The sequence below is a fragment of the Mchenga conophoros genome, linkage group LG17 (assembly GCF_057382185.1).
Source record: "Mchenga conophoros isolate Kocher_MC1m ecotype Shallow Benthic linkage group LG17, M_conophoros_male_GT1.1, whole genome shotgun sequence".
Taxonomy (NCBI): domain Eukaryota; kingdom Metazoa; phylum Chordata; class Actinopteri; order Cichliformes; family Cichlidae; genus Mchenga; species Mchenga conophoros.
This window is the reverse complement of record NC_140542.1, coordinates 40,657,594-40,682,009: the sequence shown is the minus strand read 5'-3', so window position 1 is coordinate 40,682,009 and position 24,416 is coordinate 40,657,594. Positions and strand designations below refer to the sequence as shown.

The window sequence follows — 24,416 nt, the reverse complement described above, 5'->3', positions numbered from 1 at the left end:
TTCTTTTAGTGCCCTCGGGGCTTTTAATTCATAATTTAATCATTAATTCCTCCAAGGTGACAGAGGACTTACACCAGTCTGCGCTTTGCTTTGGTAATGTAATTAGCCATTAAACAGACACTGAGACATTTTAAAGGTGACATGATCTATCTATGTCAGACTTCATCACATCCACCCTCAAGGCGTTCAATCAAATGAGGATATGTCCAAGTCAAATTATACAGATTACCAGTGTAATCACGGGCAGTGTGGTGGTGGCAGTGCTGTCAATCAGCAGTCTGTAATAAAGGCTGTCATCAGGTGGTTATATTAATCTCCAGTTGCTCTTAGAGCACATGAGAACTGAATAAACAGTGCAGCTGTTAATTAAAGCTGTGACATTATATCATAAATATGAGAAACCTAGTTGGGATGAAATAAGCATCATGTAATTATCACAACTAGATTAAATTTCATGCTTTGCAGAAAATGAAAATGGTGGAAGGTGTGTGTGTGTGTGTGTGCGCGCGCGTGTGTGTGTGCGTGCGCGCGTGTGTGTGTGTGAGTGAGATTATTTTTGCCTCCAGCAGGAAGTAGATTTCTTAGCTGTAGTGCATATGTTTTTCATGAACTTTGTAACACAGATAAAGGGAATTTCTGACAATTCAATTTTATTTACACAGCGCCAAATAACAACAACAGTCGCCTCAAGGCGCTTTATATTATAAGGTAGATCCTACAATAATACATACAGAGAAAACCCAACAATCATATGAGCCCCTATGAGCAGCACTTTGGCGACAGTGGGAAGGAAAAACTCCCTTTTAATAGGAAGAAACCTCCAGCAGAACCAGGCTCAGGGAGGGGCGGGGCCATCTGCTGTGATTGGTTGGGGTGAGAGAAGGAAGACAGGATAAAGACATGCTGTGGAAGAGAGACAGAGATTAATAACAGATATGATTCAATGCAGAGAGGTCTGTTAACACATAGTGAGTGATGATGAAACACCCAGTGCATCATGGGAATCCCCCGGCAGCCTACACCTATTGCAGCATAACTAAGGGAGGATTCAGGGTCACCTGGTCCAGCCCTAACTATATGCTTTAGCAAAAAGGAAAGTTTGAAGCCTAATCTTGAAAGTAGAGATAGTGTCTGTCTCCTGAATCCAAACTGGAAGCTGGTTCCACAGAAGAGGGGCCTGAAAACTGAAGGCTCTGCCTCCCATTCTACTTTGAAATACTCTAGGAACAACAAGTATCCTGATCATTGTGCATGGGCTGAACCTCCAGAGAAACAGACTCAGTTAAAAGTCAGTATTTTCTAGCTTGTCTGTTGTGGCTATGATCACCATATAGTCTGATGACCAGGACAGTGACCTAATCTTTATACGTCTTTAATTCCTCGAGTTTTTTATTTTGCTGAATGTCTTCCTGCCAAATGTGCTTCATCACATCAAAAATACATTTATAAAAAGGTGGAACAAGAAGTATGCTGAGTCAAATTCAAATTCAAATTCAAATTCAAATTTTATTTGTCACGTACACAGTCATACACAGTACGATATGTAGTGAAATGCTTGGACAACTGCTCGTGACCTAAAGAAAACAAAAAAGGAAAAGGCTATGAATAAGATAGGAAATAAATATGAAAAATTAAAAAGGGTAAATTTAACTAGGAAGTCATTTTTGGCTTTATTTTCAACAATCCTGAATCAAAAGAAAAGGGTGAATGAGAGCACTCATGTATGTAAGTATACTCACTCTTTACCATGACACTCAAAGTTGTGCTCAAGTGCATCCTGTTTCTGACACATCATTGCCAGATGTTTCTACAACTTAACAGGAGTCGACCTGTGAGCACAGTAAATTTATCTGTAAGTGGAAGGTTTGAAACCACCAGGACTCTTCCTACAGCCAACTCTGAGAAGTCGGGATAGAAGGGCCTTTTCATACTCGACCACCTGTTTGACCCGCTGCCCTGTGATCAGGGCCTCAAGTGAATCAGGTCCCACACCTCCAGACTCACCAACAGCTTCTTCCTCTAGGCCATTTGGACTATTAGCAAACACTATCCCCCCCAACCACCCCACCAATCTGAGCCATGGTCTGAGTAATGGTCAGATGGTCATTCACAGTGGACACATGGCTTATTTCACTCCTCTTTCAAACTTTCTGTCTACTCAGTCCAAAATGTGTCCTTGATCCAACACAGCTGATTTAAAGGGCTAAATGACTCCTCAGCGTGTCTTGAAGTTCTCCAGAGGCCTGGTAATGAACTAACCATGTGATTCAGGTGTGTTGACCCAGGGTGAGATCTCAAACCTGCAGGACACCGGCCCTCAAGCCTGGAGTTGAACACCCCTGTACAGCTGAGTCTTGTTTTCTTTCTCCTCAATGTGCACGGCACAGTCCAGGAATGGCAAACAGTTATCCTTTGTGTCTTCCCTGTCGAATGTTTCTATCCACTGAGCTGATGTGAGCAGTGAAGGACTCTACTTCTTGGGTTTCGACTTGTCATTATGGGGATATTGTGTGTAAAATTTTCAGGTGAAAAATGAATTTAATCAATTGTTGGATAAGGCTGTGGAAAGGTTCTGAATAAAATGTGGAACAAAGGCTGTGAACACTTTTTGCACTGTATGAATAAGAATTTAATGATGTCAGATCAAATATAATCATTGAGGACAAAGTCTTGTTTTTGTTTGTTTGTTTTCTGTTGAGTTTTTTGTTATTTGCAAAAGTAATGATAAATTAAATTCCCAATGTCCATTAAAATCAATCAAAAACTTGTTAATAATTAGAATATTTGTAAAAATGACAATTCATGTTTGTTTTTATTTTCTGTTTTTGCGAGCCTGCAATTTGTTTTTTATTGTGTCGTATTAATTTCCCCTGGAGACGCATTCTCGGAGGAGCCGAACAGATGGAAATCTAGGAGTGTCCTGGAAAGATTCATCGTGAAAAATCCATCCGACACCTGTGTAATTTGCCTAATCATCTTTTCCTAATAAGCTCCCTCTATTAATTATGCACGACTTCTACAATGCAGTCAAGATAAAAGTAAATCTGATGACTTAATACCCTTCAAAATAATTACCCACATCCTTCCTCTTTCACTCTCTCACAGACACCTCCCTCCTCCCATTATCCCACCACACACCCATCTCTGGGACAGCTTTTGATACCCCAACCCCCACCCTGATTAGACCCCCACCCCCCACACCAGCCTTCTCCTTCCTTATTAGACAAAAGGAAATATCCCATGTAACGTGTTGTTTGCTTCAGTGTAGAATTCACTACAAAATAAAACTGACTCCCAGGATGCTTTAGTCAGCACAAACATCCATCTGCACTTTTGTTTTATAAATTTGGGATTAAGATGTTCATTTTCCAATTTCTAATTTCTAATGTGTTTTTTGGACTTTTAATTTCTGTTTGTAATTAATAATTAATTACAAATTAATGTGCAGTTTCATTCTTAGTTTGCTTACTGTGGAGTTGTTTTTTTATTCTTTGTATTTATCTCTCTTTTACTGGTGTTGATTGTTTTATATTAGCTTGGAGGTTGTCCTCCCCCAACCAGATCCTCAGGGAGCCACAGAAACAGGGGAGACATGATTAGACGATCGTTATCAGCTGTGCCAAGCAGCCTCCACTGGCTCTGCCCTGAACCCACTGCACTCAACCTGGGAAGGTTTCTCAGAGCCATTTCTAAACAACAGCAGATTCCAGATCATCAGTTCAAACAATTGTCCATTTTGCCAAGTTATGTTTTAATTTCCAGTTTTGACCCTCAAATGAGAGGAAACATAAACTTCACAGTAAATAATTACTATTTTTTACAGTAAATGACTATGAATTTAAAGTAAATTGTAAAATTGTTTATGGGTAATTCATGTGGAAACCACAGACATTCCGTTAACCTGATTAAAGTCTTACTTCGTTAAATATAGTGAAACTGTATCAAATAATACGGTATCATAGTAAAAAGTTGAATATTACAGTAAAATACTGGCAGCTGTGGTTGCCAGAATTTCACCGTGGAAAATATAGTGATAATGTAGAATATATAACGATATACTTTGTTGATAAATGTAAAATTTACAGTGAACTTGGTTTTTGTGCAAAAATTACATTGAAATAAAAAACTAATATAAAGTAAACCAGTTAAAATACATTTTTAAGAAGCTTGATTACCGTCTCCTGTTGACAAAGCACAGAAGAGCTGTATAATACAAAACATGTCTTTTTATTCAAAAGTTCATATTTACAGTAAATTATTGTCAGCTGTTGCAGCCACAATGTCGTCTAAAACATTAAGGCCCAACAAATGAGGTAATAAACACGACAGGGCTGATTGGCATAAAACTTACATTCTTTGACTTTTTGTCAGAAGAAACTAATCGATTATTAAATACAGTCCCGATCAAAAGCTTTAGACTACTTGAAAAATGGCAAAAAAATCGTCTTTTGCATGGTTGGATCTTAACAAGGTTCCAACAACATGCAACAAGCAGAAATGGGAGGTAAACAAAGCATTTAACTTACATTTAACAAACTTAAACTGGGACAGGCTGTTTTACAGCTGATCAAATGTTTAGGACCACTTGCCTTTAAAAGGCCAAATCTGTGCAGAACTGTGCATTCATTGTCATTTTCTGTCAGGTAGTCAGACTGTCAGGATGTTCTGATGGCAAAAGCAAAATAGCTTTCCTTTTTGAACATGGTCGGCTTGTTGAACTGCGTAAGCAGGGTCTCTCACAGCGCGCCATCGCTGCTGAGGTGGGATGCAGTTAAGACTAGGGATGGGTATTGATAAGATTTTCACGATTCCGATTCCATTTTCGATTCTGTTTAACGATTCGATTCTTTATCGATTCTTTTTTAAAAAGGAGAACACTAAGGTCGATCAGCTCAGAACTTTGTTTTATATCTTCTCTTTGAACAAGATAGAAATTTAGGAGTAACATGGCCTTACAAACCCAGCAGTGAGATCTTAAGAGATCCAGCCTACGGCTCTTCAATGGGGGGTCACAGGGTCCCCAGGAAAAACATTGCAAATGTAAAATAATAAAATAAATATTCTTCTGTAGCAATAACAAAGTATAACATAAATTATTCTGTAGCAATTACACAAGAATATCCAGTAATGTCCCTGCCTACAATTAAACACATTCACTTACTGAAAATCATCTGCTGTGGCAAACGGGTTCAAGCCTTTTACCACAAACTGAGTCACTGCTCGGTGACATTCATCTATCCTGCCTGAAAGGAGACGCTACCGGCAGACTGCAGCGAGAACTGCCAGCATCTGAGCCAGACTCTGTCTCTCATCATGGTCACTAAATGCACAGTAATGGCAGGTTTGTAATAAGGCAGATCGCGCTAACATAATATGCACTGTTAGTTGATTATTTACCTGCCACATTAACGGGAGAGGACGTGCAAACCAGGGGCAATTCTAGGATCAGAGCTTTGGGGGTGCTGAGCACCCAGAGAGCTGCCCAGCCAGCCAAGATACACTTTACTCGTCACAATGAGACTTCTTCCCTGTCTCTTTCGGTCCCTGCATCCTCCCTGTCCTCATCGTCTGTTGTCTTCATCTCCGTTATCAGTCATCATAATAACTTTTAATGTGTATGTATAATACAATACAGATACATAAAAAACACTCCCGAAACAGAATAAATTATTACAAATAAATTATTACAAAATATTTTAAAAAAAGAATAAAAATGGAGGCAACTTTGCCTGTGGTAGAATGTATACAATGCATGAAAAAATCTTTACTGCAGATACTAATTTTGTGTTGTAAGATTTATGAGTTTCATGCTTTCATAGTGGTGCTTAGGAGAGCTTGACATTTTTCTCAGGTGGGACACACAGTAAAAAGTGTGAGAAACACTGATAAGTTAAGTGTCTGTGTGCTTTTGGAAAACATTTAAAGCTGCAGTACAGAACCTTTGAAACAAGCTTAAAACATTTTTAGAATATAAACAGAGCTTCTGCATTAATATAAAAAAATACTTTTAAGATCACTAACAAAGTCCTCTCAGTGTACTTTCAACCAAAAGGCAAATAAGCAAACCACATGAACATCTAATAAAATATATAAACATTGAAACACTGATCCAACATTATTCTTGATTAAAGGATCATTTGATTTTACACTTTTACCTGAATGTGGCTCCTTTTTTTGAAAAAACTTCCTCATATCCATTATGAACCTGGCTGTCTCTGTACACACACACACACACACACACCGGGAGTTATAAGGTTAATGGGCATCCAGTCAGTTAGCTAGTTAGTATCCATTTCAAACAGGACAGTGGTAACAACAGCAGGCTACGGACAATTTTTAGATTTTAAACAGGCTGTATACATTTCAATGGGAGCAACAGGACGGTCAAATGTTGCTGGTTTTACTACAGAGCAGGACGGATTGTAGGGCAGCAAACATCGACGGAAAAGTTTTCAACACTGCAGGTTACCTGGTGTAATGTTTTTCAGCTACAAAGAAACATGGCCTGACTCCTACCAACTATATAAAGAGTAACTGAAGGTTACATGTCCTGTTTTAAGCCAGACACCCACACCACAGCTCCGCTGCCTCTCCGCCACCATCGCTCTGGCAGCAAGAGCGCTAGAGCCAGAGCAGGGGAGAGCTGGAACAAACCATTTTGGGAGGGGGGGGGGGGGGGGTTATCTATACTTTTGTTGCTAAAGTGTTACTCTCAACCAAGTACTGTATGCTTATTATATTTTTATTAGTGTGTCACACAAACAGCAAATATATATATATTGGGGTGATTCAGCAAATAAATATGCTGAATCACCCCCAGAAATGGGCTAAAATTGCCCCTGGTGCAAACGTTACCGCTGCTGCTGGGTTGAGATTCACGAGTCCGGAGCAAATTAAAAACACGACATTCATTTAAGGTCATCGTGTGTTTTGTGAGCAAATGCTTTTGCATGTTCGTAGTGTTTCCTCCCTTAAATGAAATATCTACTTTGCAAGTATTGCAAGTTGCCCTGTTGTCATCCGTTCTCGTAAAGTATGACCAAACTTTTGAGCGTTTGAGCCGCTTACGCGCCGTGTTTCCTGCCAGGTAAATGACGCTCCGCAACGTGGTGACGTCATTCGGGGCGACTGGAATCGATAAGGGAATCGTTTGCAAAAATGGCAAACAATTCCAAGGAACTGAAACAGTGGGAACCAGTTCTCAACAAGAACCGGGTTTCGATACCCATCCCTAGTTAAGACGGTCATTTCTTAAATAATCCTGGGGGCTATGGAACAAAAACATGAAGTGGAAGACCTAAAAAATCCTCAACCCAAATTAAGGCCATCAGTGGTGCCGACTGCACCCCCATAACCATCAAACAGCATCTGAGACTGAAGGGCTTCAAAAACAAATTCTCTGATGAGAAAAAAATATAACCTTTTTTTTTCTCCTGTAAAAAAAATGTAACCTTGATGATCCTGATGGTTTCCAACCTTCCTGGCATGACAAGCAGATCCCACCTGAGATGTTGTCTGTGCTCCACAGTGGAAGGGGCGCCTTAATGGTCTGGGGTGCCTTTTCCTTCAGTGGAACTATGGACCTTCAGGATCGTGGTAAAGGGGAAACATGTAAACAAGAGGAGGAGACGAACACACAGCGAGAGAGAGGGACACGAAGGGAGACAAAGACATCACTGAGACACACAAAGGGAGACTTAAACACAGGGGACATGACAGACTCGCGCACTGAAGGCACAACGTGCCGAGAAAGACACAGACATGGGAGGAAGCTAAACTGACAAGAACAAATGGGAAAACATAGAGAACTCAAACAGAACAAATCCAAGCTTAAACCATATAAACTAGAACATCGTGATACAAAAGGGACATGAAACCCAACATGCTGGGTCAAAAGACCCGGAACCATGACACAGTAGCCAGTTACTTTTGAACAACACTTTGAGGGTTTTGTTGTTGTTGTTGTTGTTGTTTTGCTTACTCAAAATAAAATGTGCATAAAGTTCCTGTTTCGTGTGTTCTTGTAGAACCAATAACACACGTCCACATTTGAACAAACTGGAAAAGATTTGCTGGACAAAGCGATGTTAGACTTCTATTCTAAAGAACTGTGTGTTTAAAGAGTTCATCACAGCTCATGAGACTTTACTTTAAAGAGTTATCAGACAATTGCATGAAAGCCCCAAATACAGTACATTTTAATAGCTACAATTATGTACTTGTGAGCTGCCCAGAAGTGTCAACACTTGATGCTATGATTACCGTTTGATAAAAACATTGTTAATTACAACCCAGAAGTTAAGTGAAGAGCTGGCACTGAAGCATTAGGACATAAATTAAGCCTTTGCCCCTCTTCAACAAAGGTAGATAATGGGATTCCACGTCAGTAAACACTAAAGAGATTTTTTTCACATCAAGCACCAGCATCCTGTGGAAAAACTGCTATTGGACAGTAATATCCCTCCAGTTCTCCCTGAAGACATCTCTGTCTAACATTGCTCCTATTTTTATTCAATTTATTTACTTTATGTTGTTGTTGTTTGTTTGTGTTTTCTTTTTGTGCCAGCTCATTTGATATCACTTGGTGTTGCAACCTTGTTTCATATAACGTCTTCCAGCTAAGGTAGCCTCGCCTCCTGTGCGTTGAATAATTCATGACTTGCAATTCAATACTATTGGATTGGGGAGAAGGGGGACTTAAAAGTTGAATTACAAAACATCACCATCTTTCATCTCATAAAGTTTTTTAAAAATATTTTTACAAAGTGCAGAGGTCAATTATGAGTCTATAGGCTACAGCAGCTATGAATAACACAAAAACACTCCAAAACCTTGGGAGAGTTCCTCCACTTGGTAGATTATTGATGCTTTTACTTTTCCCCGTCCTCAGGTAAAAACCAGCAGAGCCTTTGTCTGTGGTCTCCTGCACGCTTTATGCCTTCATCGCCTCGAGGCAAAAGAAGCCTTATTTGCCCAGGTCTGTTTTGGAGCCAATTATTATAATACCAAATGTGCTGAAAACACAATATAATTTAAAACAATAAAGAGCCTACCAAAATCATGCATTTTAATAATCTCTCCATTAAAGATGCATTTCATCTGTTCAGCAATTTGAAGCATTTTAGCTCACTATCCTATTTTAAGACCACAGTACCTGCAGAACATGAGCATCCTGCGCAAAGTTGCTGGGAGAAAACCATAAAAACCATGGATTGAATGAAAATGACATGAACAATAAAATTGGAACAGTTTATATAGATTTAAGTGTTATATAAAACAAAAAAGTTCAAATGAATCATTTAAAGTTTTGTCCAATGATTTATTCTTATATTAGTCTTTCTATAGGGAATAGAATAGAATAGAATAGAATAGAATAGAATAGAATAGCTCTTTATTGTCATTGTTACAAACACAATGAAAGGCAGTTTGGCATCTCTCCATGTGTGTGAATGACACAATAGCAAAGGTATTTACACAATAACACAGTTAAATTTACATTTACACAAGAAAGTTATGTACAAGTTATAGATACACACAACTATAATAGATCGTTTTCTGACAGTATCCTCTGGTTGTAGTTTTCCAGTCATAAGAGAGACCACACGAATTCCATCTGGATCCAGTGTAAGTTTGTGGACCTTGTTGATCAAGTCAGGAGTTTACTTGCATTTTTCCGAGTCACCTTTCGGTGGCCGATGTGTTGAAGTGAGGACCTAAATGCAGACAAACCAGATGAGAACGTGGGACCTCAACGAAAAGCGAGATGATTTATTGGCTGATACGAAAATAAGACACAAAGGCAGACGGACACTAAAGCAACACTAACATGAACTAAACTGGAAAAACTAGAAACGTTAAACACTAGGGATAAGAAACAAAAAAATCTGAAACATGGAAAAACCTGAATATGACGTGATGAGGAAACACAGCGAGTGGGAACACGGCGCCAGAACTAACATCACAATATAAACACACACACAGAGGGCAGCTACACGAGGGGAACCTAGTAAATACACAGTGAACTAAACAGAGAATACAGGAAACCTAAACTACAAAACTGGACCCTATGGAATAAACTAAGATTAACAAAGAGAACCTGAAACATCAATCATAATACAAAATCCCAAAGACACAAGGAACACAAAACGAGAGACTGGGGATCCTGACTCAGGCTAAAACAGCCCAGCTCAGACACAGCTTGGCTGATAATCATCATGGGTTAGTTCTTCTCTGACAGCTGCAAAACTCTTACTGTAATATTAAACACACACTATACTGTCTTAATATCATTTAATATTTTACTGCATCATGTGAAGTACTTTGCTTTTTGTAGAAAAGGCTGTATAAAAACGGCGTGCAGCCTGCAATGGCTCGAGATTGAATATCCTTTACTTATTGTACATATAACTGTCACTTTATCTCTGTTTTAAATATAGTAAGAACCTATAGCACTTGTTGTCTTGTTTATAGAGAATAGTGGAAAATGTGATTCAGGCTGTACTTGTGAATATTTCAACATCACATGAAGTGTCCTGTGACACTTGAAGATAACGTGACAGCTGAAGAACTTTTCTTTACTACAAAAGTATGTAGTAATATCCAGCTGTGTGTGAAAAGTGATGTGATTCAATAAAACCTGTGAACAAAGGGAAACTTTAAAAGTAAATTCAAAACATAAAGGATGCAGTAGTTGTGATGCAGGGAAGAAGTCTGTTGATATTTTTCAATGAGACAGATGTTTGTGTAGGTTGAGTGATGGTGTCCAAAACATGAAGGGAAACTCGATGGGAGGTAGTTCCAGTGGTACAAACTGCTGAGCCTCCATTAAAAATAATGTTCCCAGTTAGTTTACACTGTGGGCCACATAAAGCCCACTTTGATCTTAAATGGGGTGAAACAAAGGTTTTGTTCATTCATGGATTTTGTTCTGTTTAAACTGTGAACCCACTATAATAAAAACAGAAACTTCTGTGATAGATTAAAAAAACTATAACTTTTATCTATTACTTAACTGCTTTGGTGTACGGATGGATGGCAAAGCAGATGGAGTCTTTCACTAAAGAACAAGCTATCAAACATGCACAAGCACACCTAACCCCTAACCCTGACCTGCTGTCCATCTACACCAAGCGGTGCAAGTCCAAAGCTAGGAAGATTATGATGGACCTCTCCCATCCCAACAATGGACTCTTCTCACTGTTGAGGTCTGGGAAGCGCTTCCGCTCCCTTAAGGCCAAAACAGAGAGAATGAGGAGGAGCTTCTTCCCCCAGGCTATTCGGGGCCTGAACCAGGTGTAGGACTGGACTCTCCCAAACACGTCACTATAAGACTGGACTCTCACACACGTCACCACATGCACCACCACACATTTCCTATAATCCTATAATTCCTATAATTTATAATCCTTATCTTCATAATCTCTTCTGCTATTTGCACATTCTTTACTGTAAATTCCTAAGTTAATTTGTAAATTTTTGTAGTAAATTGTAAATATTGTAGAACTTTTCTTCTGTCATTTAATGGTCGGGCATTGTACAGCTACAAGCATTTCACCCCCATGTCATACTGTGTATGGTTGTGTGTGTGTGTGACAAATAAAATTTGAATTTGATTTGAATTTGAATTTGAACAGCTCAAAATCAAAAACCCCACACTGGCTCATTCTGTGCTTTGGGCCTTATGTTTGACACCCCTAATCTGCAGAGTTTATCTAAACCAGGGGACACGTTTCATATGTCAGCTGTTAGTTGGTATATGGGAGCCAGCCCGCAGCCAGAGGTGGGACTTTATTTTAACGTGCACACCATGCAGCCAATCACATGCAAAGACAGACTGGGATCATACCAGTATGTGAAAGAAGGAAGGGGTCAGACGTCCGAGATCAGCAAGTGTATTGGTACAGGCCAGGTACACAAAGACACGTGGAGACAGATTTAAATGCAAAGCTCAAATGAGCAGCATCTGGCTGGACTTCAATGATGCCGGACACTGAAAAGCTGAATATTGAATTTATAAAATTAGGAGCTGGATAAAGTCATACCTGTTTTTAGTTTTTAGCTATTTTCCACATGGAGGACAAACAGCTGTACAGGACCTTAAACATCATGTGTGTTCTCACTAAATGCATAAAAATACGTTTGTTATGAAAACACTGAATAAAAAAATCGCTAAAAAAGAATCATTTCACAGTTCAGTATTAAACATTACACAAACTGCAAAAGTGTGTTTGAATGGCAGAGATTCACAGTGTTGGGAAGGTTACTTTTAAAATGTATTCCACTACAGATTACAGATTACATGCCCCAAAATGTATTTTGTAACGTATTCCGTTACTCAATGAGAGTAACGTATTCTGAATACTTTGGATTACTTAATATTTTATCATGCTTTTTACAACTACATGAATGAAGTATTGCTGTGTGATTCATTACTGAAGGTTACTCTCCACACCAACACCAGCTAGATGTTTAAATCTTAATATAAATGAGTAACAGTAGGTGGACATTAGGTAAGGCTGCACTTTTTGCACCGATCTCGTATAGAAAGCCTGTAACACTCTGCCTATTGCCTTCATATTAAATCATTTTAAAAAATATTTCTTCACGTCATTATGAGATTGAGACACAGGCATTAGAGCCTCTTAATGCGTATTTTGTTTGGGTTTCCACCGGCGTGGAATTACCAAAAATAGAGAGGGGACAGCCTAACATATGAAACAGGAAAAGACTGTAGTGTAATCCCTTTATTTTAGCAAAGTAACTGTATTCTAAATACCAGCTTTTTAAACGGTAACTGAAACAGAATACAGTTACTCATATTTTGTATTTTAAATATGTAACGGCGGTACATGTATTCCGTTACTCCCCAACACTGGAGATGCAGAAATGTGTGCATGTAGCACAGAGTCATGGCTCAGTGTGTAAATGAGTCTCACAGGCCTGATTGTGCTGCTCACCACAAACAAGCATAAGCAGACATTTTGGACTTATATTAACTACTTATATAGTTTTACAGCTTCCTACTCCTCTTTTATGACCATTCACGCTACATAAAGTAATTGGGAATAAAAAATGAAATGACAGAAAACTTTCTTTCTCTTTCTGACATAAAAAAAAAATCTGTTTTTTTGTTTTTTACAACTACAGTTGAGAAACAACTGGACAGTCTGGGCAATGATGGAGCCTTCTGTGTAACTTCACACATTTATTTCTCACAGTTGAAGTCCAAAGAGTTGTGCAGTCAGATTTATTTCTCTGTCACAGCAGCTTTTTGTTCATCATGTAGAAAATCAGTTAAATATGTAACTTCCTCTACACCGACAGAAAGGGTCCCGGCCCACTAAAGGTCACAGTGGGCTGTATTTATAAAAGCAGTTTGACACTGCTGATGTAAACTGATCTTAGCTGCAATGTTCAGGACAAGCACCATCTTATTTAAACCAAGTGTTAAACTTGACATATGTTAATATATTTATTTAGTACAGCGCTGACGACCTGTTCTGTTTATTTAAACATCTGTTTTATACTGTAAACAGTTGGTTTAACTTTGGAATCGTTAAAACTACTTCCGCTGAGAACGGGGTGCTTCCTGTAGTTCGCTTGCGGAGCAGCCAATCAGCGTGTGGAACAAAGGTCATTGCCCACACAGACCGGAAAGAGGAAGCAGAATCTCCAAAAGAGCGCCTTGATTGAAAATAGAGACGTTACAGAAAGGTAAGCCTAGTGTCGCTTTACCGTCAAACAAACCATAAAAACAAATTAATCTCTGTAAAGTAATTAACTTCTCATTCAAAGACGTTTTGTTGCGACAATAAATTCGCTGAAAAAGTTTTGACGAGTTTTTTCGTCCTCATAACCGGTAGAAACGGTCTCGACAGCTGATGTACATCTCGTTCACGAAATGTTCTAGAAACATCTGAAAGACTGAGTGACTCAAATGGAAACAGATGTTGGAGCATTTAGTCTGAAACTGAATGAAACATTTCGACAAATGTCAGTAACATCAAAGTCAACAGAAAACTTTGTGTTCTGGGATTCATGTAATAACTGGACAACACGAGAAGTTTTTACTTGCTTACGTTGAAATGTTACTTCTTTAAGATGTAGAATGGAACTCGCCTTGAGGTGACTGTTGTGATTTGGTGCTAAAATTGAATTGAATTCGGGTGTTTCCAGTCCCATTTTCTACCTGTCTCAGGTAGAAAGTCAAGCATGCATCTAGTTCTGCAGTCTGCTGGTTATTCTAAAGACTTACTGAACAGTAATCTCTTTAATGATGCTGCAGCAGATGCTACTGTTGCAAACAGTCAATTTGTGAAATTTCTTCCCTCTGAGATAGTCCATGACCAGGCGATGCTGCAAAGTGGAAGCGTTTAGAAACCGTAGCAGCTCAGCTTTGAAATGGTATACCATGTAAGGTTTCAGGGCAGGTTACTGACTGCTGAGGCACATGGTGCATAAAAGTCATAAATCCTCTATTGATTCAATAACCGCAGCCTCCCAAACATCCTCTGGGATTATTCTCAACACAGTGGGAGCTTCATGGAATGGGCTTCAATGGCCAAGCACCACCTGTAGGAGTTCTGTGTTGGCGGCCTAGTAACTTTATCCATGTAGTGTGTTTTGCTTTCATTTATGGTTCAATATTGGAGCTTGATATTTATCAGACAAAACAACAAAGAATTGTAATAATGTGTCATTCTTGTTTTGCACTTAATTTTAAAGATGTTTTTTCTTCCAAAGCTGAACTCTGCAGATGCGTGTTATGCTTGGAAGTTACCGTTTTCTGAGAGGGCAGAAGCACATGCTCCACCATATCAAGCAAATTATTTAAAAAACAAACAAAACTCAATTCATCTGTCCACAAATATTCAGTCATTTAGGAAAGCGTTACATCTTTTATCTCTAGTGGTCTGCTTTCCTTTACTGTGGAAGATAATTCACTTTGGTTGTGTTTCTGTTCTGTCCTTGTCACAGTGAGGATGAGTTTCTTGCCTCGCCCTTTGGATCCTCTTGGGTGCAGCAGTGTCCAGGAGCAGAGGGACTTGTGGCAAAGAAAATTCTGTCGAATAGCCAAAGAAATGGTGCAAACAGAACAACGCTACTGCCAAAAGCTGGAACTGGTCTCCACCGTATGTACTAGAGATGGCACGATACCACTTTTTTATGTCCGATACCGATACCGATATCATAAATTTGGATATCTGCCGATACCGATATGAATCCGATATAGTGTTTTTTAATCAACAAAACTGTTTTTTAAAATATCTTGCTGCATTTTGCAAGTCTGCAAGTTCATACTCAAGTTTAAAACAACAACTACACTAAAGCTATTCTGTTATACCTGTATACAAAAAAAAAATTTCATAGTTCAGCAATACTGATCAATCTAATAAACTTAGACCTACACCATCCTCCCTATTCTGGTATTTTAAAGAGTACTTAGCGTAAATATTAAGCAACCTAACTAATAGGGTTCCAACTCCCAGCAACAACAAAAATAAATAAATAAAAAATAGGGAACCACCCCTCACGCTCCACCTCATGATGCTTAATCGACGTAATCAACCTTAATTTGATGCAGTGTGAAAAAAAATGCACAGAAATCAATTATTTTTCAAGAAATATTAAATAGATTCAACATCTTTCTTCAACAAAATTGCAGACTGCACAGATGGTACCTTCCCAAAGGAAAAAGTACTATAGCTTACTAGGGTATATATATTAGACTTAATAGTCACTATATACAGTAATTGACTTCTATTCATTTTACATCAAATTAAAACTTTGGGTGTCAGATAATTATTTATTAAAAGCTAGACATTTTAAATGAGAATAAGAAAGAAAAGTATGTCTTTGTGCCCCCTTTTCCCAGTTAATGCCCTATCGGCCCCCCTGGCTAAACTTTGCTAGATCCGCCCCTGCACAGTTACCAGCGTCAGCTACATAGAAAAAGATCCTGGTGTAGAAAGTAATATTAAATAAATTCTAACAACAGCTTATCAAGCTTAAACGTGCTGCTGTTGTTCAGCCGCTGGTTTCCTCTTTCTGGTGCAAAGTGGGCCAAAAACAAACAAGAGAGACGGACTCGCGACAGAAAAGCCGATCAGCTGATCATTTAAGCAGTTTCACGATTGAAGTAGCAGCAGGAGAGCGAGAGGCAGTCGCTCGTTAAGCTTAACGCAGGAATGCTTTACAAACATTCAGAGATGGACTTACACACTTGCTTTACTTCTCTCGGGGATAACTTTGTCGGAGATGAAATGCCAGGTTGCTAGCGAAGCTCCAAATGCTATCCAGACCACAGGTCCCCAGCCGCTCTATCACGTGATGCATACTGCTCCGACATGCTAACTTTCTGAGGTGAGTTACGGCGTGTTGCAAGTTTTGTGAGGTGCTTTCGTGATATTTAATGGATCGGATTACATTTTTTATTTTTCTCCGATATCCGATCCAGTCATTTAGGTCAGTATCGGACCGATACCGATACGTAATATCGGATCGGTCCATCTCTAGTATGTACTACAGCATATTTGACCTATTCATGGTCTTAAAATCATACCACATCATATTTCATAATGTAATATGATTTATGTGTCTGAATACTTAAGTGCTAGTACTAATGTCGGGCTTTTGATGCTAGGGTTACCCACATACTGTTTGACTTTTGTCTTTATTGGATAGTTACAGTGCAGTCAGGAAATGTGAATGCAGTAAAGGTTTTATAGGCCGAGAATTGTCTTGAGGGCTCGTCTGAGGTAATCTATGTGAATTTTGCTTAAACCATTTTCCATTAGCTATCCTGGCTATATTTAGGGTCCGAGCACTAAAAGTGGGGTAGCCCTATTGTGTCTCTATTTACTGTATGATGAATGAAGCTTTATCTGCTCCATTTATTATTTTGGCAAATTAATTGCCTAAACGTGGTCAAAAACCCATGAAATTCTGCACACACATCAGGTCTGGTGAAAATGTACAGATCTTATTGGTTTCACGTATGTAAATATAATAATAACCACTGCAGCCAAACAGAGCCTGACGAGCCCAGCTGTAAGTAAGCTGTTAAGACTCGACTGTACGCTGTGTTCATGTTTTCCTCTGAAACAATAAGTCCCGTTGGAGCAGCCTTTCAGTGCCTCTCTCTGTCTCTCGCTAGCAAAGTTGACCCAGACAACAAAGTAAAGCTAGTTTTCGGCTACGAGCCCGACACGAACCCGACGTATTAGCCAGAGGTCCTTTACTACGGTTCGGAGCCGCGGACCTGTTTTATATACGCGCCGAATAGTTTTCTATACGAGATCACTGCAAAAAGTGCAGCCTTACCTAATGTCCACCTACTGTTACTCATTTATATTAAGATTTAAACATCTAGCTGGTGTTGGTGTGGAGAGTAGAGCAGGGCGATATGGCCAAAAATATTTATCACGATATATATTTGAAAATTTGCGATAACGATATAACTGACGATATAATTGATGCGAGACAAAATACAACTCCACAAAATTACTAGCGCAAAAAGACAACCTTCCATTTATTTTCACTTAAACAAGAAGCTGGTTTTTATGTACATTAAAGCTTTATAAAAATGTAACAGTGCAAATGCAAATTCCTTGCTGAAAGTTTAACCAAAAGGCATTTCCAGTAGAAATGGGCTGACATATCCTCAGCATAACCATGTATAATATCCACAAAACTTAAGACGTTATACACACACAATACGGTAACATTATGCTGAAGCACAGTACGTATCACTCCGCGAGGCTCCGCCTACGATAGCCGTAATGCTCCGACAATCCATCAAGCGGTGCGGCTTCGTAGCTCAGCAAAGTCGTACTGAAACATTTGACAGATTTTTGAGCACCGTGCACATAAAATCGTTTCGAGGTCAGTAAACACAACCAGAGTTCATACATAAGGCCCACGGGATTATAAGGGGCTCTGTCGACTTTCAGAAAAATCAAAGGATTGATTTTAAGTGCGCCGTATTTTCCAAACAACACGGTAATAACGACGGCCCGCTAGCATGCGCTACCAAAAATAGTGCTTTGTTGTGTATCTGACGGACGAAAGCTAAACCAGTTCCACACCAGTGAAGCTGCAGCATTTTTACAAACCAGTTCAGATTCATCTGTTTCATTCAACGATCCGCTTTCGCTCTTCTCATTCTGCGTCGCCGCCATGCTTTTTCCGCCATGTGCGTATGAAAACAAAGGCACTGCACATGCGCATTTTACCCATATTCTATCGCCATATTTCATTTTCTTATTGTTGTCCAACATTATGCCTTCACACGTCGAATTGTAATGTAACATAAACTGTATCGATATAAATGTATTTTGCATGAAAGTATAACCTCCCTTGACCCCATCTGAATTTATACTTATTTAGAAAATTCTTTAGTTAGGGCAGTTGAAGTAATGTATAATAAAATGTTTATGGATTCAGTATAAAAATATTTCCTATAATTGTCATTGTTGGAGTGGAGCTGAATCAGTGTCTTGGGGAACGTGGGCCTCTGCCCGTGTGTTAGTGGTGCAGTGGGTGGTGAAGATCATCCAGGATGCATACGGGTTTGATCAGTCACCTCTGCTCCATCGCGCCTTTGAAAGTTGCTCTCTTAGTAACTTGTCATAATTCAAGGAAACAAGAACACTTTCATAGCTTGAGAACCCATCTATAAAGATCTGATCGGCTCGTCTGTGGAGGTTGTACCAGACCCGAGGTGGAATCATATTTGCCTCAAAGAGAGAACAGACTTTTTCTGCTCACTGCTGCTGCCCAGTTTCTACACAATTATTCACCCCCCCATCCGTTCACTCCAATTAGGAGTCATTTTAGGCCTAATGCACATTCAATTTGCTAATCCCATTTTCACTTCAAATGACTTGAGACCAGCACAGCTGTCGCTTTATTGTCAGTGCTGTGGTACGACAGTGTCCCTCTGCATTTGTGCTTCAAATTGGCTCTTCCAAAATAATCATAGCAGTCAGAAAGTGGCTGTAGGGCAGCAACACCCCAGCCTTATAGTACCTGCTGCTGTTAAATGTCCTGTTTTTCTGTGTAGCTTTACTTTTAGGGTTGTCAGCAATAAAAGCACCTGCTTATCAAAAAAAATCCAATCGGAGACAACCGAGTAACACAAATGCTGGAAGATAATGTCCCTTTGTCTCTCTCTGCTCTGTTTCTTTGCAGTTCTTTGTGGACATTTTGAAGGCCAAAGGAACCCTGAGGTCGGACATTAGAGAAGACATTTTCTGTTCAATTAAAGCTATTCTATCAGTAAACCAGTAAGTATTCTCTGAATAATTTAAAGAATATCCATGCTCTGGGGATTGTGGTGAGAGCCTGCGTACAGATAGGCATGCTTAGTTTGTCTGTTCTGCAAGAATGCAGCGTAGATAAACTCTTAGTTTACCAAAGCACAGTCCTTATCTTCACATTAGCAAAGGTTAGTGTTATTGTACTGCAGTGCACAGTAGTTCTCTTCCTCAGTAGATGTATATCACAAATGAACAGCATTATTATTATCGCAGAATATTAATGCACTTTCTCGCTAATGACCAATTCTGAGACAAACTGATCTCACCGCATGTCTAGACATCAATTGATTCGTTTGTGTTGATGCTGTAAAATTCAGATCCTGAGTCCACACGAATGACTTAAAATAAACGGGTGGAGGTTTGAAGTTGGAAGTTGGAACATGTGTGCATGTTGAGGCCCTGGACTTAGCTCTGCAATCCATAAATCAATATGGTAGAGAAACGAGCTCAAAATGGGCTTTGGAAGCTGACAGGAAAACTGATATTTTCATTTCAAGCATTTCAAGCTACGACTGGTCCAAATATGGGTCATTCCTACTGTTCCGTTTCAGATTGTAATATCATTTTTAAAAATTCCAATTTGCCATGATTTTGTCACTACATTTAAAAGAAAAGCTGCTATATAATATATTGGTGAAGCTCATGATATTATGCTGTAACAATAAGAATATTTTCCACACATGGCACAACTTGTTATAGGACAGGGTCATCTCTGTTATTGTTTTAAATGTTTCAAGAGCTAAACAGTCCCTGCTTTTGATCTGTAAATATATTTTTAAAGGGTGTTAATATTTTCTAATAAAAAGATCAAGATGGTAAACTGGACAGAAGAGTGAAAGGGAAACAGCCTACATGTGCCACACACTTATGGGAAGAACCAGCTGTTATATCTGCCAAAGGTGGCCACTCTGATGAGTCAGACATTTGGAATATATTTTGGTCCATAAACTAATGCCATGTTTTACTTTTTTAACTCCAGTTGCTTATTTGTACCATGCTTTCTTTTCAGAGTGCAGTGAGACATTAAACTGCAACAATTACAGTAGAAAAACGGGGTGTTCTAAAACATTAGAACGATAGTGTAGATGTATATGAAATAAATAAATAATAAGGCATGGCCTTAGCAGTGTGAGTGCGAATGGTTGTCTGTGTCTATGTCTTAGCCCCGCGACAGACTGGCGACCTGTCCAGGGTGTACCTGCCTCTTGCCCTAAGACAGCTGGGATAGGCTCCACCCCCCCCGCGACTCTGACAAGGATAAGCAGAAGAGAATGGATGGATAAACTCAAGTATGCTGATAGCTCTCTTTGAAGTCGTATCTGTAATTCATGTTGGCTTATAAGTCTAAAGTAGGAAGTGTCGGTGTATTTTCTTATTCATGTGAGAAAGATTGCTCCTAGCCCATAGTTCATTATCAGACTGCACAGAACGGGAAACTGTGGAGCAGGGGCTTCGGAGACTGCTGATTGGGAATTCCATTTCCGAGCTAAATAATGAGTTGTATGAGTTCCCCAAGGCCCCTATCCCCTGCAGACTGACGGGCTTTCTCATTGAGATTGCCGCAATGAAGATTGAGGTATGCATTACACAGTCTGATGTGTTGGATAAATGGTTTTGCAGTTCACATACTGTTTATCTTCATTATGAAGTCCTTATTTAATCAGTGATGTGAATACAACGACAAGCTCTCGAGATAAAACGGGCCATGGAGATCCAGTGCCGCAGTGATTCACCAGTAGGAAATGATTCAATATGTATGTGAAACTTCAAGTAATGTAATCATCACTCAGTTCAGCAACAGGAAATAGGAATGCAAATGTTGCTGTTTTCCTCTAATGTGTAATATGCATTTAGATCCATATATATTTGGGCACTGCCACAAATGTAGTTACTATTACTGCTTACCAAAATAAGAGTGTTGGCTTATTAACGTGCAGACTTATTTATAGTATATTTGTGTAAAGCTCCAAGATGGCGCCAGTGTTCACGGCAAGCCGTCTCCTCCGCTGTTGTTTGTCGTCCTTCTGTCTATGTGCTGCCCTGATGTCGCTACGTTACTTGCCTATGATCGCCAAACTCTTGAATCTCCGGCCTTTGGACTACCAGACACAAGATTTTAAATGGAGACCTGAGAATCCTCCTCCGCTTTCGAAGGACTTTCCTGATTATCTCCGCCACTTACCATCTACCTTCTCTCAAAGGAAACGTTCACGGAGACGGGGTAAACGTGTTCGTATCAAGGCCTTTTTAAAGTCCTATGTTGGGACAAATGATCGCTATTCTATAAACATCTTGTCATCTATTCCTGCCCTCCGGGACCATGCTAACTTCAGACTGTTCTGTCATCGCTGGATTCGCCCTGTTGGACCTTATGGTTACCTGGACCTGCCAGCTGATCTTCCACCCGCTCGGTGCTGGGTGCGGTCCTCCAGAGGAGGTGCGAATCTCAACCTTCGCCTGCTGCGCCGTTCTCCTACCAGTAACAGTGTGACCACTCTCCGTATGGCCTTGCTAAATACAAGGTCACTGGCGAATACGACTTTTATTTTAAATGATCTTATTCTATCATCGGGACTGGCGGAAACTTGGCTTCGCCCCGGCGAACTTTTTCCCTTCTCGGAGCTGCTCCCACCTGACCACGCTTTTATTAGCTCACCCCAGACCACTGGAAGAGGTGGAGGGCTAGCTTCAGTTTTTAAAGACAAACTTCGATGTTGGCAGCTGCCACCTGTTCTGTACCCCAGTTTCGAGGTGCAGTTATTGGAAGTGAACTGCGTCCCCTCCATCCTCTGCGCTGTGGTGTATCGCCCCCGAAACTTATCAAGGATTTTCTTCCAGAATTTGCTGATCTACTGGGGAGCCTTCTGCTACGTTATGACCGTATACTAATTGTTGGTGACTTCAACATTCATGTTTGCTGTGAGGACAGTTCGCTAGCTAAGGATTTCCTCGCTCTTATTAGCACCCTCAATCTCACCCAGTGGGTAAGTGAACCAACTCACACTAAAGGTCATAAACTTGATTTGGTCTTATGGTCTGGATATTTGCATCACGGACATAAAGGACTCTGGGATTTCTGATCACTTCCCGGTTTTGTTTGATACTGTAGCGAGCGATGTGGGTTTGAACAGTGATGGTCCTGTGCGGCAAACGTGCACAATTAACTCCCAGTCAATCGCCCACTTCATTGATGCTTTCCTTGACTGTCCCCTCTCTGATGCTAAGCGTAATGGGGTTTTATCAGCGGATGAGCTTGCTAACCTCTTTTATACTGCATGCGCTGACATTCTTAACTCTGTGGCACCTCTGAGGATTAAACAACCCTGGCTAAATGATACTACTCGCGCCCTTAGGCGTGAATGTCGTCGTGCTGAAAGAAAATGGAGGAAAGACAAACTCCACGTCTCTCTGGACATCCTCCATAATTGTTTATCTAAGTATCAAAAGTCTGTTAAAGCTGCCAAATCTGCCTTTTTGTCTATCATTATTATGACTAATAGGCACAACCCCCGAGCTCTTTTTAATACTTTTAACTCTGTGATAAACCCTTGCACTACCACTTATAGGGATGCTTCCCCTGCTCTTTGTGATAAATTCTTAAAGTATTTCTCTGAACAAATCTCAGCTCTAAGGGCTTCTCATCCATCTCATCCATCATCAGTTTTAGACCCAGTTCCAGCTTCTGAATGCTTGACTTTCTTTCCGCAGTTTGCGCCAGTGTCTTATTCTGTTTTAAAAGATATAATTGATCATCTCAAAATCTCTGGTTCCCCGCATGATATTCTTCCTTCTCGTTTCTTTAAGGAAGCTTTACATGCTATTGGTCCTTGTATCTTATCTCTGCTGAATGCATCATTGTCATCAGGTTGTGTACCGTCTCCCTAAGCATGCTGTTGTGCAACCTATTATGAAAAAGAAAAATCTTGACCGTAATGGTCTCACTAACTACAGGCCGATCTCCAAACTCCCTTTTATTTCCAAAATATTGGAAACGGTAGTTCTAAAACAACTTCAGGCCTTTTTAGATGCAAATGGTATTAATGAAAAGTTTCAGTCTGGTTTGAAACCTCGCCCCAGCACAGAGACAGCCTTACTTAGAGTTGTTAATGATCTTCTTTTAACTGTTGACTGTGGTTTTAGTTTTACTTGACTTGACTGCTGCTTTGACACGGTTAACCACAACATTCTTCTATCAAGACTGGAACATGTTGTTGGTCTCAAAGGTACGGTTTTATCTTGGTTTAAATCCTACCTCTCAGAGAGGTCGTTCTCTGTTGCTATGGGGCAACACTCCTCGGCTTCTGCCCCTATTTACTGTGGTGTGCCTCAAGGGTCCGTGCTCGGTCCTGCTCTCTTCTCTTTGTACATGTTGCCGTTGGCATTAATTTTTAGAAATTACAACATCTCCCTTCACTGTTACAGTGGGGCAAAAAAAGTATTTAGTCAGCCACCGATTGTGCAAGTTCCCCCACTTAAAATGATGACAGAGGTCAGTAATTTGCACCAGAGGTACACTTCAACTGTGAGAGACAGAATGTGAAAAAAAAAAAAATCCATGAATCCACATGGTAGGATTTGTAAAGAATTTATTGGTAAATCAGGGTGGAAAATAAGTATTTGGTCAATAACAAAAATACAACTCAATACTTTGTAACATAACCTTTGTTGGCAATAACAGAGGTCAAACGTTTACTATAGGTCTTTACCAGGTTTGCACACACAGTAGCTGGTATTTTGGCCCATTCCTCCATGCAGATCTTCTCGAGAGCAGTGATGTTTTGGGGCTGTCGCCGAGCAACACGGACTTTCAACTCCCGCCACAGATTTTCTATGGGGTTGAGGTCTGGAGACTGGCTAGGCCACTCCAGGACTTTCAAATGCTTCTTACGGAGCCACTCCTTTTTTGCCCGGGCGGTGTGTTTTGGATCATTGTCATGTTGGAAGACCCAGCCTCGTTTCATCTTCAAAGTTCTCACTGATGGAAGGAGGTTTTGGCTCAAAATCTCACGATACATGGCCCCATTCATTCTGTCCTTAACACGGATCAGTCGTCCTGTCCCCTTGGCAGAAAAACAGCCCCATAGCATGATGTTTGCA

General features: G+C 39.9%; 1 protein-coding gene across 3 annotated transcripts in view; it reads left to right on the top strand.

Annotated features, from left to right (window-relative positions):
- Positions 1 to 13,604: 13,604 nt before the first annotated feature.
- arhgef39 (Rho guanine nucleotide exchange factor (GEF) 39) overlaps positions 13,605 to 24,416 on the top strand; it is a 72,768-nt gene continuing 61,956 nt past the window's right edge. For 2 of the 3 annotated variants that reach the window (XM_085251540.1, XM_085251537.1), the window contains exons 1-4: positions 13,605 to 13,713; positions 14,977 to 15,131; positions 19,192 to 19,286; positions 20,483 to 20,608. In XM_085251540.1, the coding sequence (XP_085107666.1) occupies positions 14,982 to 15,131; positions 19,192 to 19,286; positions 20,483 to 20,608 (371 nt within the window). In that variant the 5' untranslated portion in view covers positions 13,605 to 13,713; positions 14,977 to 14,981. The remainder of the gene's footprint in view (positions 13,714 to 14,976; positions 15,132 to 19,191; positions 19,287 to 20,482; positions 20,609 to 24,416) is intronic. The other variant, XM_085251538.1, reaches the window with a different exon arrangement.